This window comes from Phaethon lepturus, unplaced genomic scaffold (assembly GCF_000687285.1).
Source record: "Phaethon lepturus isolate BGI_N335 unplaced genomic scaffold, ASM68728v1 scaffold34928, whole genome shotgun sequence".
Lineage (NCBI taxonomy): Eukaryota > Metazoa > Chordata > Aves > Phaethontiformes > Phaethontidae > Phaethon > Phaethon lepturus.
Window position 1 is genome coordinate 48,335 of NW_010559460.1, and position 16,603 is coordinate 64,937.

The 16,603-nt window shown below is 42.2% G+C and overlaps 1 protein-coding gene across 1 annotated transcript in view; it reads right to left on the bottom strand.

Annotated features, from left to right (window-relative positions):
• LOC104625659 (ena/VASP-like protein) overlaps window positions 1-16,603 on the bottom strand; it is a gene marked incomplete at its 3' end in the record, with an annotated part of 65,883 nt that overhangs the window by 48,308 nt on the left and 972 nt on the right. Inside the window, exon 2 of the mRNA XM_010293346.1 lies at window positions 9,644-9,821. Within this exon, the coding sequence (XP_010291648.1) occupies window positions 9,644-9,821 (178 nt within the window). The remainder of the gene's footprint in view (window positions 1-9,643; window positions 9,822-16,603) is intronic.

Sequence of the window (16,603 nt, forward strand, 5' to 3'; positions counted from 1 at the left end):
GACAGTCCAGTTTTTAGATACAAAACCCTGTGCTACAGGTGCCTACATTTCTACTCCAGTTAACAGGAGGATTGTGGTCACACAATTATTACTTGTTTGGAGTGGGATCACAGCCAGGGGAGTATATGAATTACTGTGTAGAGACAAACTATGGCAAGGTCTGGCTCTTAGCTGGGAATCCAGAAAGTCTACCAAATAAAAAAGGGATGAGTTTCTTGCCAGTTCAGCAACTAATAAACCAAAACCTATCTTAACCCCTATACATTTGTGTATCTCATCTCAAGTTAATCACTGATAAATTAGCTAGTATTCAACAATTAGCATAGGGTACCCATGAGTAGTATAAAGTAAGTAATTCTGGGGGGAATAACACTAGAATTAGACATCATCATCATTACCAGAATGCACCATTTCTGCAAGATGATTCACAATTAATAACATACATATTCCTATGTGAGGTATATTCCGATACTTATTAATGTTGTAGAAAGCTGGAGATGTCACTTACCATACAATCTCTTCAAAGTTTCTACAGTTTACTTTTCCAAAAATAGACAGCATCTGAAGGAGCACAGCACCACCTTATCTGATTTGGTGATTCGGGTTAGGAATGCCTACCGGTAGTTATCACTCTTTGCAAATCTGGATCTGTGTAACTTACCATCACAGCACACTGCCTGGTCATTTTTTTCATTTAAGAATGAAGGCATCCCTTACAGCATTTTAAATAATTTTTTTTCAGTATTGTTTCTCCTCTTCTAGTGATAAAAATTTCACAGAACGTTCTTTTCAATATTTGCCTTTAAAAATAGTGTGAATCAATCCAAAGAGTGGGGTGGGATGTCAATGTACGTGCAGAGGTAAACAGAGCATCATTCTGCGTGGAATTACAGAACCTCTAACTCACGCAGGGTCTGAAAAGGAAGACAAACTGCCTTAAAAAAGGCAATTCTTGCTCTGACACAAATGAAGTCATGTTATTTTAGAGACTACCCCGGGACACCAAATATCAAAGCACTTTAAGAATGACAGAAAATGAACACAAAACTGAAGTTTTCTAAAAAAAAAAAAATCAAACCTCTTCCAAGGAGCAATTTCTCTTCCACTGAAAGAAACCAGGTGCCCTATCACTAAATGAATGTCCCATTACCTTTGAGCAAAATGCACCGAGACTCAACATGCCAAAGTACGACATTGGAAAAGGTAAAGAGAAAAATACTGTTCTCATCACAAAAAGCCATTTGCTCTTCATTTGTTTCAGTTTTTTGAAGAGCTGTGGACCCCAAGGACAGACCAGACGCTTACGCAGGAGGTAAGACGGCAGACCGGGGTGCCAACCCACCCCCTTGCCGGCTGCCTGCGCAGGGCGACGGGGCAGGCTCGGGCAGAGCCCACCACTGCCCACCCGAGGAGCTGCGCCCGGGGCGCTGCTGGTGCGTGCTGGTGGCAGGTGCTCCTTCTCCTGCCACGTCCCCGGGCAGAGGAGAGGAAGCGGAGGAAGGACAGTGACACGGAGCTGCTTCCGAGTCTCCTGGGGCAAGGCAGCTTTCGCACTTCTGTGGCTCGAGGCTCAGCTCTGCTCACAGCCGTGGCTTGACACAGGACATGATGTATAGTCCAGACTAACCCCCCCCAAAAAGGAGCCCTTGCCAGATGAAGAGGTATATTCAACAAGGAAACACCCTACAAATGGTGTCCAAATGAATAACACTCAAAATCTGGCCTACGCTGCTTGCACATAAATTACTGGACTTCTTAAATTCTGATAATTACTTTTTTTCTAGGCTAATATATTCTTCTGCCCCCTTACTGTAGTCTAGTGAAAAAGCCACATTGCATCTCCTACCACTGAGCTCCAGGAGCTTTGCCAGCTCGCACCGCCTCCAGAGAAACAAGGCTTTGAGGGCAACGGCACGAGGGAATCTCGCTACCAGAAGTCTTCGCTCTCAGCGCGCGCCAGTCTCTCTTAAATCTCTCAGCAATTTTCTCCCCACACAGTTTCCTTCCTGAAGTGGTTTTCATTTCGTGCAGAAGAATTCAGCACAGCAAAAAACATCAGCAAGAGACTCAAGAGCCGTTAGATTTGTTATGCTCTTCAAAGAACAGAGGCACCTTTTGTTGTTTCAGACGTGCGACAGCGGCTCCGGCGCTGCTGCTGCTCTAAGCAGGGATATAATACAATCCTGCAGAAAAGTGGCTAAGACGCGTATAAGCAACATGCCATGGGTTTTTATTAGCATAACGCTGGGAGAGCACTTCACTGCCCTGGAAAACTTACTGTTGCGGATCCCCACCCTCTGGGAGATGGAAAAACTGGATTGAAAAAAATGATGCCTGCTTCTATAGAGCAGAATAATTAGATAGCGGTTTGATACTTCCTGACACATTAATAATAGCAACGATATTTACAGTTCTAACACTGAAAGGAGTCTGTAATCCCAGTTTATCTATTCATGAGTGAAGCAATTCACCTCCTGTGCCCCGCTCAGCTGGAGCCAAGCTACTACAGAAGATTAACCAGTTTTACTCTCTGCTTCTTCTGGCTGGGCCAACTTCTTCCAGTTCTGGTTTTAAACATGTTTCTCTTAATGTGAATCCAACTTATGAAGCGTACCCAGGTTCTTAGAAATGTCATATATCCATCTCAGGAAACCCAGGTAACCTGACAAGCAGGCGCTTGAGTCATTTTGCAGGCAGGGGAAGCTTGAAAGGCAAGTGCCCATAATTCCGGAAGGAGAAGTGTTGGTTATTTTGGAAACATGGGCAGTGAGCTTGTCTGAGGACTGTTACCCCCATCAGCACAGTAGGAAGAGCCTCGGGAGCAGGACACAACGGGCGTTACTGTGGCCTGAGGTGATGGTTTTCAGCTGGGGTCGCAAGGGACTCCTGCCCTCAACGGGTCGGGCCGAGACGGGAACCACTGAACACGCGGTGGGGCACTGGCTGCTCGAGAAAATTCACACCTTATTTGCTCCGTAACAGCTCATCTCTGTCCAGTTCACAAAAGAAGGAATTTTTTCCTTATAAGCAATATACCAAAAGATTATTTATAAGTCAGGTGGATTTTTCTGGAACAGTCCCAGTGATAAAGCAATGCCGCAGTCAAAAGGAAAAAGGTCATCATCTTACTCAAATTTTCCCTCCCTCTTCACTGACTTAAAAAACACAGCGAATTAGATCAGAAATCACCCCATCTGCAGTGCTTTTCTGAGTGACTAAAGTTTATACTTTAACTGGAGTAGGCAGGAGGCCAGAAACATTGTGAAATTAATTTCTTTAAACCTTCTTCTGGTGTTTTTGGAAGTTGTCACTCGGGAAGGACTTATTCCCCGGGAAAGCTTAGTTTTTTAAAGGAGCAAAAGCTTTCTATATTTTTAACATGCATCCAACTGACCACTGCCTGTGGCTTGCTATTTTGAGTAGCACTAGGTGTCTGACCACATGGACCTTATTTACACTAGTAAGTTTAAAAGTTGCTATTTACAAGTTCTCTATGGCTACATTATAAATAGGACCAACTTCTGGGATGATTTGGTTAAAAGACTTGCAGCAGAATGGCACACTTACGGTCCTGCAATGCCTGCACAATATGAGGTTACACCAGTCTTTAAAATGTTATTAGCGCGCTCAGAAGTACAACGTGCACAGAATATATGATCTTAGTGGTTTATAATCTGCACCAACACACCTGATAGTGTGGGAAACGAGTCCGCAGCGCAGTATGCGAAGCGCCTCGCATGGGGCACGGATCTCTTTATACCAGCACGGTTTTGGAACCAGCTGGCTGCAAGCGGGCATTGTGTTCTGTGGTGGGTCCCCTCCATTATTGATGAGTTATTTTATGTATTATGCAGTACTGTAATGAAGACGCAGCCTTTTGTCTTCCCACACTGTGCCCTCTGTGGTGCTGGGACGTCTTGGGGCAATATTATCAAGTAAAACAGTCACTGCATTGTAGAAGATGAATACAGCCAACTGACTTTCCCAGCAGTTACACTTTAGTGTCACTGAAGTATCAAGAGAGACGTGGGACTAGTTGGAAAAATTCTAACGAAAAAATGAACTGAATGAATATAACATTACAAAATTCTATTGAAAATGAAAATGATGTGTAGACTTTCATCTGAAATTCAGTGCACCATAATCTTCGCACACATCCTGCACTGACCAAAACCTTGCACATACTTAAGGCATCTAACTAGGAGAGAGAATGTAAGCTATATACTGCCAGTGTATCTGCTGTTTGACCAATCAATGCTTTATTCTTCTATTTCTCCCCTTATTTTGGAGGGCTCAGAGTGCTTTACAAGGAGCTTCCTCCCAGGAATACAGAAATACAGTCACTTCTGGACTAGGACAGGAACAGAATGACTGAAGGAAGAGAAAAAGATCTCAAACTCCAAAGAACTTAATCAAATCCAACTTTACGGGAAAGGGAGCTGGAGAAATACATGTCAAATAATCCACAATGGTGCAAAGGAAATGCCAGCAGATCCGCTAATCAGAAGAAGAGGAGCGAGGAGCAATCCTTCTGACTGCCAAAGCATCCTCCCTGCAGAGTTAAAGCTAGGTCTGTGAAGCGCTGTGTTGGAAGGCACAGGTCTGAACTCTGCACACTCGGTGACCCACACATCTATATTGTGTGGTCCATAAGCCACTTATACTCAGAACAAGAAAATGGCTTTCTTACAAACAAAAAAACTAAATAGTCCTCTACTCATTTTCTTCAAACCTCTCTCCTACTATTCAATGCTTTCCTCCAACTTCTCTCTTAGTCAGATAAGGCAGATGACCTCTAACTATGACTAACTCTTCAACACAGCCCTCTGCGTAAGGTTTTCCAGCACACAGTGTTTAGGTTTAGAAATATAAATTATTTTCTTGCATTGTAAGTCAACAATAACTATCCAAGTCCCCAGGGCAAAGACATCAAAAGAAAAGCAAAAGTCCATAATATGTTATATTCACCATGTCATAGGCAGCATTTACCAGTAGGCTGCATATATGAGACTCTCGGTTTGCCCAGAGAGGTGGTAGATGTCCCATCCCTGGAAACATTCCAGGTCAGGCTGGACGGGGCTCTGAGCAACCTGCTCTAGTTGAAGATGTCCCTGCTCATTGCAGGGGGGTTGGACTAGATGACTTTTGAAGGTCCCTTCCAACCCAAACCATTCTATGATTCTATGATCCTCCAAGAAGTGCCAAGTCTTTAAGCCATGTATGTTAGCCCACGATGCCCTCAGAGCTGGTCACGCCAAGCCACAAAGCTGAGCCATTGTCTCCTTCTGCAGCATGCTCTGATGGAAACATGCAGGTGCTGTCAGGGACCAGCAAGGAAGCAAGGACAGTGTCTGAAGTGAGCAAATAAGGAAGGAAAGACATGAAGCCATTCCTTTGCCTGTCTCTAGCAATTTGGTGAGTAAGAAAAGAGAGAGAAAATAGCCTCATTCCCTCTCTCAGGTAAGTGTAACCAGTCACAGGGAGAAGCGCCGATTATACAGGCTTCGTTAAGCCCTGCAGAGATGACTACTTTCATCACGGGGAGCAGCAGCTTTCCTACGAAATTCTGTCAGGGAAGAACTCGCCCATTTTAACTTACTGATATCCTCGCCTTATGTTCTGCTCCAGTAACCGTGCCATGCTGACACTGGTCATTGCATTTGTTAAACCTAAGCGCTGAAGGACATGAGCCTTGCCTGCATACAGACATCAGTTTGCGGGCAGGATCCATGCAAAATGCTTTTGCTGCAGCAAGAAGAGGTCATGCTCTGTCCCCAGTGAAACCTGACTGCAGGTGACAAGGTAAGCTGGTGACACTCCTTGCATCAGGTAACTCATGCCAGTAAAAGACCTGGCTTCACAAAGTGGACACCCATGAAAAAAACCCGCAATTTAATGGGAAGTCATTTGTCATACTAATGGTCATACTAAATGACACCATTAAAGAACTGTAAGCAAGAGATTGGTAATGAGCAAGTCAATGTTATCATTTGCTCACATTTTGCAGGCTGGCTCAGGACCAACTCCATTTTTTATTGTAAAGGAGAACAGATTAAAAAGACGTATAAAGAAATCAAAGTAATTAGGCATATAAACAAGCTGGCAGGTAAACAATTGTAATTCAGTGAGGCAACCGCCAACCTCTAAAGAAAGAAGGGTATGTTTGTATTATTATTTTCTTTTTAGTCTTATTTTATCTCATTTTAGATTACAACCAACGTGATCATTAGAACCCTTACAAAGCACAAGACTGACCTGAGTATGCGCTCAGCTCCCGCACTGCAAGGGTTGCCTTACCCCACCCTGAGGACGCGCACTGGGAGAGGCTCCCACCGCAGCACTGAGAATTTGGCCATGCAGAAGATGGCCAGCCCTCCCCATGATTAAGAGCATGAGTTCATCCACTGCAGAAATATGACTAGACAAGTTGAGACTATGGCTTTCTCCCAATTTCCCCAAACTTTGGGACACCAGACTCCTGGGTGGAATCCCTCCCCAGGGCTGATGTGGACATGCAACCCAGGTTAACACAGGCTGGATGTAGGGTTCGATTCAGCCGATTTAACCTTAGGTGTTTAACAAAGCGCTTGGTTTAGTTTTCACTAGTGCCCCATGTAATCAGCACAGAGAGATCAGCGCCTGCAGTGAATGATCTCGGGTCTCATAGTCCCTCTCATGAAGAAGTGGGACAGTACAGTAATTCTCAATGCCAGTTCATAATTGTATATTCATTTGAAGCGTCTCATTCATTTGAAAGTCAGCACTGCCTAAAATTATTTCCAACTCCCCAAAACATGGACTGCTATAATTTTTTAAAAACTAATTCAGCTTAATGCACCATTCAAAAAACCCACACCATTGCTTTGCAAACAAGACTAGTTATTTTCCCAAATGTTACAGTACCCTGACTCCACGTCTGTTGAAGATATGATGCAGTCTCAGATTTTCTGCTGTAGTCTATCATGATTAATTTTAGTCTATGCAAGTGGGTGGTGAAACAAAGGGAGAAGCCGTCGTGGAAGCCAGAATCTGTATCCAACTACGGGAAGATTAGTAGCAGCTAAACACAATAATGTGTTTAGGGGAATACGAAACAAGTAAACGAATATAGGAAACAAGTAAACCTTAGAAATAGCACATCCCAAGTGGTGCACGTAGCATATCCCAAACTGTGGAGCTAGCAGATACAGGGTATTCTGTACTGCGAATGTGCCAGAGGGAACCTCTGCTTCACTACCTGGTTTTGGTTGAGGACTTTACTAGTGTGTGAGCAGTTCTGTGTGTACAGATGCACTCCTTAAAGCTGTCATCCATCTGCATATGCACATGAGCAACTTTAATACATGGATGCGTAGATATAATAAATACAGTTTTTTCCTAATGATTTTTCCATATGAAAAATCAAACCCTAATGTAGCACGCAGGCAGCAGAATGGATGGAGTATGTAGGCAGCATCTGTGCCTGAAAAGATACATGGGTATGCTATTTGCATTAATTCATGCCCACAAAAGCTTATGCGCTATATGAGCTTATGCGCTATATGAGCAGATCTGAATAAACATTTTATACCTTATATCTATTATCTACTTTTGCTGTCAAGTCACATGCTGAGATCATTGCAATAACCGGGAAAATTATGATGATATAAAAGTCCTCAATACACCCTATCAATATGTAGCTAATATAATTTCAAAGATAAATACTTTGACACTTTTAACACTTTATGTATGAGAGAAAAGGGTTTGTTGAAGACTGAATGTTTACCAGACCATTTTTTCTTCTAGAAAAGAAAGTAGGAAATTTTTTCATCTGTGATACAATTCATGGCTGTCTATATGACAACTACAAACTTTAAATGCAAGCTCTTCAGCATCGGCTGGATCTTAGGCCTGTAAAGCATCTAACATACTTCAGTGTGCTAAGTAAATGAAAAAAAGAATACCAAAAAAATGCAAATTATTATTTGCTGTATATTCACAAACTTCTCTGAAATCTAACAAGCTTTTCAAGTACTCAAAAATACTTCCTTAAAAATACCTGTTGTTCTTTGCTAGGAGTAGCTAAAATAATTAAGGTATCCACTTTAAGATAGTTTCTTTCAGTTTAGCCTAAGAGCAATACATTCTCATCTTGAGACTCGTGTTTCCGCAAGGCGCCTCCCTGGAACAACCTCAATATCCTGCAAAAACCCACTCCCTTTGACAGGAAGAGACAAATGGAAAAAAAAAACAACAACCCAAATTTAAGGGTTTTCGGAAGAAAGGCAGACTTATCATAGACATTAACCCAATCGCAACATCAAGACCATAGTCAAAGTATCCAGATTTTGGAGTCTCATCTGATGGTCTAAAAGGGTTGAGCACACATGAGCAGTCAGAGAGCTCTGTACTCTTCAGACGTGCATGAGTTTAGGACGGGTGAGTGTTGGCCAAATTCCCTCCTGAATTCTCCTGCTGTGGCGCAACTAGAGCTGAAAAAGTTCAAGCTGGAAGAGGCAGAATTCAGTCCTCAGTACTTCTGAATATAGCACAGAGTTCGCGACGTTTATTGATTTTTGATGAGTTTTGCAATTGTCAGTTTAATAGAATGAGTGGAAATGCCAAAAGAAAAAATATGAACTTTTACATTACAAATACACTTTTTAGTAAGATATATTGGTGTATCGAAGGTTGTCAGGAGACAAGAATGATTAGCATTTTAAGGATATTTGGGGGCTCAGAAGCTGATACAACACGGCCAATAGTTGCTGTACTTTCTCTAGAGAGCTGCTGTCCATCACCAGTGAGCACTGCAGCGAAACCTGGATGGCAGCAAGTGATGTAAACCTTGAATCACTGTGTTTTCCAAAGGAAAATAGGGCTGTGGTGTCTATTTTGCAGGGAAAAAAAGACACCACACAAAGGTTGCTTTCTGCTTTCAGACCATGAACTGCAGAGAGGTCACAGGCGTGCAACTGAGGGCAGTACTTCATCCAGATACCGCAGACCAGAAACTGGTTTCCATTGAGAAACCAGGACTTTATTTTGGGCCCTTGTTAAGCTCGTGCAATGACAATTTCACAGAACAGTAAACTTCACCACAAACTTCAACTGCAGTCAATGTTGTGCTTAGGAACAACACCAGTCAAAGTCCAGAGTACAAGCCTTTGCACTGTACCTTATGAAACAACTGAGACACCAGACACTCCTCTTTTTGAAAGCCGTCCCACAAGAGCCAACGGCCGCAGCTGACACCCAGCACACTAGAGATACCAGCTCTGAGTTCTACCTTATAAAATGTTGCTAATTTTACTCTAGCTTCTGTTTATTTAAAGTTATATTCTGCCATTTTACATGTAACACAACGCATACACAGATCCACATAAATCAGTGGGGCTACCTGCCTGAGGCATTCCCAAATAACCACTGATTTCCCATCATGAGTTAAAGCACCAGGAAAAATTAGAAGGAAAGTGAATAAAACCTGAAAACATGTACAATTCATACCACAGCAAATGTTAATCTAAAGGTTGTCTACCAGAGACCAATTTTTTTATTATAACATGTTTTGTAATGGCATGCTATCCAATACAACCGCACTAGGTGATAACTAGCACTGGAAAATGTCACAGATTAATAAAGAGCGTGGTGGCTGCTAATTTACCTCCATCTTGTGAGTTCATGATATTCAGAGCAAACAGCATTGCATTGGAGAACGTGGTAGCCTCTTCTTTGCTTGCAAAATTCAAGCCATAGACCTGCCGTGCATCGCGCCATTGATGAAAGGTAGGTGTTGCTTGATTGTACTTCAGTCCTTTCACAATTGAGTAATTAATCACTACCTGTGATTTGAAAGAGAGGGGTGAAGATTAAAAATAGTTCTGTTATCAAGGGAGGAAAAAAACCTTTTGGATTTTTAATTGGCAGAGGCAACTCGTATGGCAGCTCCTACATGGCTGTACGGGAAGGCAGCGTGTGTTTCGATGACAGAGGATCCACATCTGGGGGTAAGATGCGCAACAGTTCAATTCAGCCTCAGGGACTTGCAAGCTAGTTTTGCAAAATCTATTACCTGCTTGTGTGTTCTACAGCACCTCTGCAGCATACAGCTGTGCAGATTCTGCAGACAGATGTGAGCAGTCAGGGCCAGCAGCTGTTGCCATCTTCTGGGGGATGATCATGCACAGTTGTCAGAAAAAGAGCCAGACAGAGCTCTTGGCACTAACCCTGCCCTACAGCAGATAAATGTTTGTTTGACTCATTGCACCAGCTCTGCTTTTCTCCTCCCATGTGCCTGATCACAACCAGCTTCCTAACGTTGAGAGAGTTTTTGTCTGCAATCAGATAGGCAACGGCAAAACCAGACAAATAAGTTATTTCCTCTCCCACTCCTCCCTTGCTGTACGTGCCACAATTTCCAGCTAAAGGCTGACTGCAGCAGAAGGCTGTTTCTGTATGTTTTGATTTAATCTGCTAAATACAAAGCCCTGTTTGTCCTTGGGCAGGACACAGAGGACACCCAGCTACACAGTACACCTGGGATTTGACCAGAAACCTCCAATGCTAAAAGCATAAGCTGCAGTAGCTCAAGGTGGAGAGGCAGAAGTGTCCACTGCACCACGGGTAAGTCAGAAGGACCCATGGCAGTCAGCACCCAGAGATACCCACCTATGGGCTGATAATGGCACTCTGTTATCATGCAAATTTAAGAAACAAAACACCAACAGAAAGTATTATTCTCATAAACAGGAACGGTGCAGTTGAAGACAGAGGAGGAGTAGGAAATGGAGGCTCCCTCAGCCCACGCAGGCTGGGAGCAAAAGGGAACGAGGGATAGAGAAACTTCAAATTACAAGCAGGTAAAGTCTGAAGCTCATTACTCAAATATAGTAAATCTGGTTTTGAATATTTGAGATTGTCTCTACAAATGGAGTTATTTTGCATGGTGTTTTATCAAAAGACTGTACAATCCCATAATTTCTGGTCCTCGTTGAAGGCCAGTCAATGGAAATCGTTCATCAAACTAGTTTGCACGGCTCATCTGTAAATTAGGACACTGGTATACAGGAGAAGGATGAGGGACCTTGGTGCATGCTGTCCAGGAACTCACTCTTAGGGCAACTGCAGCATCCTGGACTTGGTAAGATGGGAGTAACAACAGAAGACAAGGGAACAGAGACACAGTAAGAAATAAATGCTGTACACAGTATTTATCATTACAGGTGGATCCCACACACCAGAAAACCTACCAATACATCTTTTTTGCAGTCTGATTGACTAGTACTTTGGAAAGTTTTCTGTTAGTACTACTATTGCATCTAAAAAATTCCAACATATTTGATTAGATTAACAATATTTTGGTAAATTATTGACAATTCTTCTCCATTATAAAAGCAAGAGTTTTGAAACTAATTTCAAAGATGAAGGACTCCTAACTCTGAGTTTTGAATTTTCAGTGGATTGTCAATTTAAACTGGCAGAAAAACATTAGGTGAGCACCTAATACATAAGAAGCAAATTGTTTTTCGAGCATTCCTGTTTCTGAAGGATGACATTGTCTTATTGATATAGTTAGTTAACAGATGTCTGATAATTATACTATATTAATATATTAAAAATCATAAAAAACAGCAAATAAGCCACTACACCAGTAGATAATTACAGAGATACTGTATTTCTACAATGCATATTACCTACCTGAGCCAGCATTAAGCAGCGACATAGCAAATAGCTGTTGAACACTTGGTCTAGCTTTAGGCATAAATTACCCTGATGGCTATTGAACATCAGGTATCTGGTCCAAGTGTTGCTCTCAAACCAGTATCATTATTAAGTTTCCATGTAGATGCACTGGGAAGCAATCAATCATCAGACCTACATTGCTTTTTTGCCACATTTCATAGAGAGGTCCTTTACCTGTGATCCAAAGAGAGATGCAGTGCAACTGATGTTTGGTACACAGGCCACGAAGAGTTGGTCCCCTGAAAATGGGAACCACATTGCCTGCATGCTGCATGGGAAGCCACCCACACCAACCGGAATGACATAGAAATGATGTCGCTCCAGTCACAGCAAACCCATGAAATCACTCCTATAACTACAGCTTAGATAGATAGCCCTTTTCTCTTAAAAACTGGTGACACCACCCCCATTCAACCACTGAACCTTGGGAGAGCCTGTATTGGCATTGCTCACACTCGAGGGGTCTCTGGACCATCAGGTTGACTCATGCCTGGATTACTAACCCAACAGTTTTAGCATGTACCAATTTTTAAGTCTTACAATCACTTCTAAGTACCTTAACCAAGGGAAGGCATAGCCAGTATCTTTAAAGAAATGTTTAGAAAGATTGCAGTTTCTTCCAGGCTTTGCAAAATCAGTATTTCTCACCTACTAAGAGTCCAAAGAGCACCAGAGGGTGTAATGCAGTTGTATAATGAAAGAGAGAAACTGTAAAAACCTATGCCAAAAGTCATTTAACAGAAGTTCAAAATTTGCTTTCCCAGAACACCAACTCAAGAAACTCAGAGAATCTGCTTTGAGGGTCTGATCCCTTTGGTAGAATAAAGACAGAATTTGAAAGTTGACTTGTATCAATTATCAGGATGCTCAGATGAACAAATATAATACCTTGTCTTCAAACTCAAAACAGAGAGTTTAAAACTGGGAAATGAAACAGAAAATAGCCTGAGTTTCATTTATCTCCTTTGACTAATGTTTCTAGAAAACAGAAAAAAGAGGAGGGCTTCACCGGCTGTCATTAAGAATGAATGCACAAATGTACCCTGTACAGATGTTTTTGAGACTCTGCAAGGCACATGATGATAACTAAGTGCTTCAGAGCAGTAATTAAAATAAAGAAGGGCCCCCGTTTGGAACATAAGGATTTTTTACAGGTGTTTCCAAGGGATCTTTAATCTAAAGCTTCATATGGCAGTAAGATAGTATCTGCCATGCTGAGCAGATCAATGGTTCATCTTCTCATCTTCAGTTGTAGTCTGTAATTGGTGATTTGGAGAAACATACCCAAAATCTTGCAGAAAGAAGTAATGGATTTGTCCATAACAAACAATTCTTCCTGTAACACTTTGCCTAGAGTTTGTCTTAAAAGTTGAAGCAGGACATTTTATGTGCCTATTTTTTTTTCTTTCCAACCCATTTTAATATTTTCTATCCTGAAACAAAGTAGTCTTGTTACTTATATAAATGTCTGTGCTGTTTTGAATCCTGTTAAATTCTGGATTTCAATGACCTCATATGGCAAGGAGTTTCACAGACCAATTCTGCATAGTATTCATACATTGACACCTTTCAATGTTCCCATGACTATAATGTTAAAAAAAGATTTGCTTCACTTCTACCTGCTACCCTCCTTCATGCTTTCATCTCAGTTTCTGGTATAGGGTCTCTAGGGCAGGCAGGGTATTTTGGGTTCTATGAAAAAGCTCAAAAACAAGAAGCCCTTCCCTTTGACTGCAGTCCGTAGGCTGCTGAGTTATAAATTGTCAGCAGTGATGATGGTGGTGGTTGGCAAGACTCACAGGAATGGGGCTAGATGGATTGAGGGGGCCTCAGGACCACCATCTGAGGTGCAACCACAACCAAGATGATGGGAAGAGCTCCCATGCAAATCTTACCACCCATACTCTTGCTTATCAAACCAGAACAAGACATTTGCTTGTTTCTCCAGAGTATGAAATGGTTCAGAAGTTTGTTATCATCTTGGGGTCTGCCATGATCCTAGCGCTCAGACTCCTCTCATGGGGAGCAGTCATACGATTGCTAAAACAGGGAGGATATGGCTTGGCAGCTAAAAATTGCCAAAGTTGAGGCCAGATTCTTTATTTGTGTACACAGGCCCAAACCTGACCAACTTCTAATAAGTTACAGCGGTGATTAAATGGTTCTTTATTTTTCAAAAAATGTGCTTTAGTTTATATCTCAAGAATGCTGTCCCCTTTTCAGTTTTGGCCTAGGCTCAAATGTAAAACATTCTACCTTCCCCAAGGCCCTGCTTTTACATTCGCTCAGCCACATCAATACACCAAACCCTCAGGAGATATGATTCACTTTTGACTTGCACACTCCTCCCCGCCTATTTGTTCAGCACATGCCTTTCGCTGATGAGATCATGCTAAGCTGAAATCACTTGATGCAGAATCACCATTTTAAACCCTCAGTTGAGCAGGACTCTGAACTGGGGAGCTACTGCTTGTCAGCTAAGCCACAAAGATGGACCGCTTGTATGTTTTTAGCTTTGCGAACTTCTTGCACGGTGACCGAAGCTAACACACTTCACCTTTACAACAGGCGAGGTTACAGCAACAGCCAGCAGTTTGCGACACTGGGGTAAACCGTCTGCTTGAGACCGCTGGGCTATGAGAAAATGAAGCCTGCACGGAAACATCAAAGCTCATGACGTTAAGCCATCATAATACTGATCTGACCTTCGCTTCAAACCAGTTCTGGCCAGAACCAGTAGCGAAACCACTGGTTTGAAGTGCCTACTTCAACGCTTCAGAAGTCTACTTCTGGTTTTCTGAAGATTTCTGCTCACGCCAGCACGAGCCTATGCAAAGGTGCACACGTGTGCAGAGCAGAACGGGAATTCATGCGCTGCGGGGCTGCGACTTGGCGCTGCTGCTGCACGCAAGCACGCGATGAGCACGTCACCCAGACACGTAAGGAGAACACGAGGTCGGGTGACCACTTCCCGGTGGTGAGAATGATGCTCAAACACTGCCCTCTAAAAGCCATGTTTCTTTGCGGTGAACTTTTTAGATACCGTCAGCTAGAGAAGAAGATAAACACAGGTAAGGCAAGCAGAACAAGAAAACAGTACAGAAACTCTAGCACATGCATCACAACAGGGCTAGAAAAGAGAAAGGCAGCTAGACAAAGACAACAAAAGGAGTCTACAGAAGAAGATACATGAAAAAAAAAAAGAGGATGAAAATTAGAGAGTCATTATTAGAGGTGTACTATAAAACAACAAAAATTAAAAGGGAAACATTAAAGGCAGGCAGGGGTGAAGTCATGAAGATTACTCTAGTCTGCGCCTTGCCAAACAGTACGTAATAAAACTTAATTTTTTTCCTCCGTGGTATTGCTGTGTTACATACTTTAAACTAGTTTCTCAACTCTTGGAAATCTGTGTAGCTTCATTAGCTTCATTATATGCAAAATCACGTATTAGCTGAAGACTGGTCCTTTTCAGAAAAATATGGCTTTCCTGGCAACGCAAGAGCTTTTACTAAAATCTCACTTTCAGTGTGATTTAGCCCAACCTGAGAGGAAGCATGAAACGGCCTGTACAGAGAATCATTGTAACTGAAATCCATTTTTGTTCTTGATAAATGCAAATGCTTAGCAAGCCTAGCAAGCTCATGATTCTATGTGAGCCTCATATGAAATATATTAAATTCTGAATCTTGAGACTTTCAGAACATTCCTTTTAATACTACAATGCCACACTGTCTTGAATTTGCTTTATTCATAACACTGGACTTTTGTAGTCATATTTAAGGCGAATATATTATTTTAGAAAGTTTTAAGTGACTAAGGTAAACTGTACTTTTTTGCTTGTTTGAAGGGGGATTTTTAGTCTTTAAACTCTGGAAAAATATATTCTTCTATCTGTTTACTTCTGAACTGAGATAATTTTTAGATGGCATGCAGCCTCTTCATAAGCAGGAACATTTGCAAGCAAATAGACTGTTACAGTTAATGCAAAACATGTTGAAAGTACAGATCAAGATTGATTTTTAATATATCCTTTGTTGTAAATTTGTATTTACAACATTTAAATCGTATATTCTTTAAATTGTATATTCTGATTAAGATAGACCTCCGGTGCATAGTCTCCTTTACATATATGTAGACTTTATGACTTTTGCTTGTTTTCCACCAGCTATTCAGACTGCAATCTTGGATTGCAGTCACATGAAAACCATTTACGTTCACCTGCTGGCTATGTAAAGTAAACCGCTAGCATGGCCTGTTACAAAGCAGTACTGGCTTTCACAACTGACTAAGCAGCCACCCTATTTCATTTATTTTCAAAAATATTTTCTATTTTTGAAATGGAACTACATTAATATATTGCCTTTGCTCTACTGAGAAGGATAAAAGCAGTGGCAAAAGGTACGGCAGATGTTTCAAAAGTGCACCGCAAGGAGCTGAAAACCAACATGCTCAAAACTCTCACCTATTTCTATTCTGCTTTTCCTTTTTCAAAATGATGACTGTGTGTACGGACACTCTAGCAAAGCCATTAACACTTCCGGCAAGCAACCTGACTAACTTTTCCAGTTGGCCCAAGCATTATCACAGCTGACAGCTGAGGGACATCATCTGCATTGCCATGAGCAGACAGGTCAATTCAACAGTTGTGGCAGCTGAGAGGTGGTGGTACCCCAGCTCCTGCTCCCCACCTTGGCTTGCCTTGGCTTGCCCTGCCCTGCCCATCTCACACTGGCAGTGGTGCTCGCCACACCTTCCCAGGAGGCAACGCCGTTCTCTGAATCAACAGGAAGTCAACCACCCACTTTTTCCTGATTCTTCTGCCAGGTTGAGGGCTTGAGGTGAGCGTGAGAGGCGGGCAGCCCCGGCCGGCCGGGGTGCC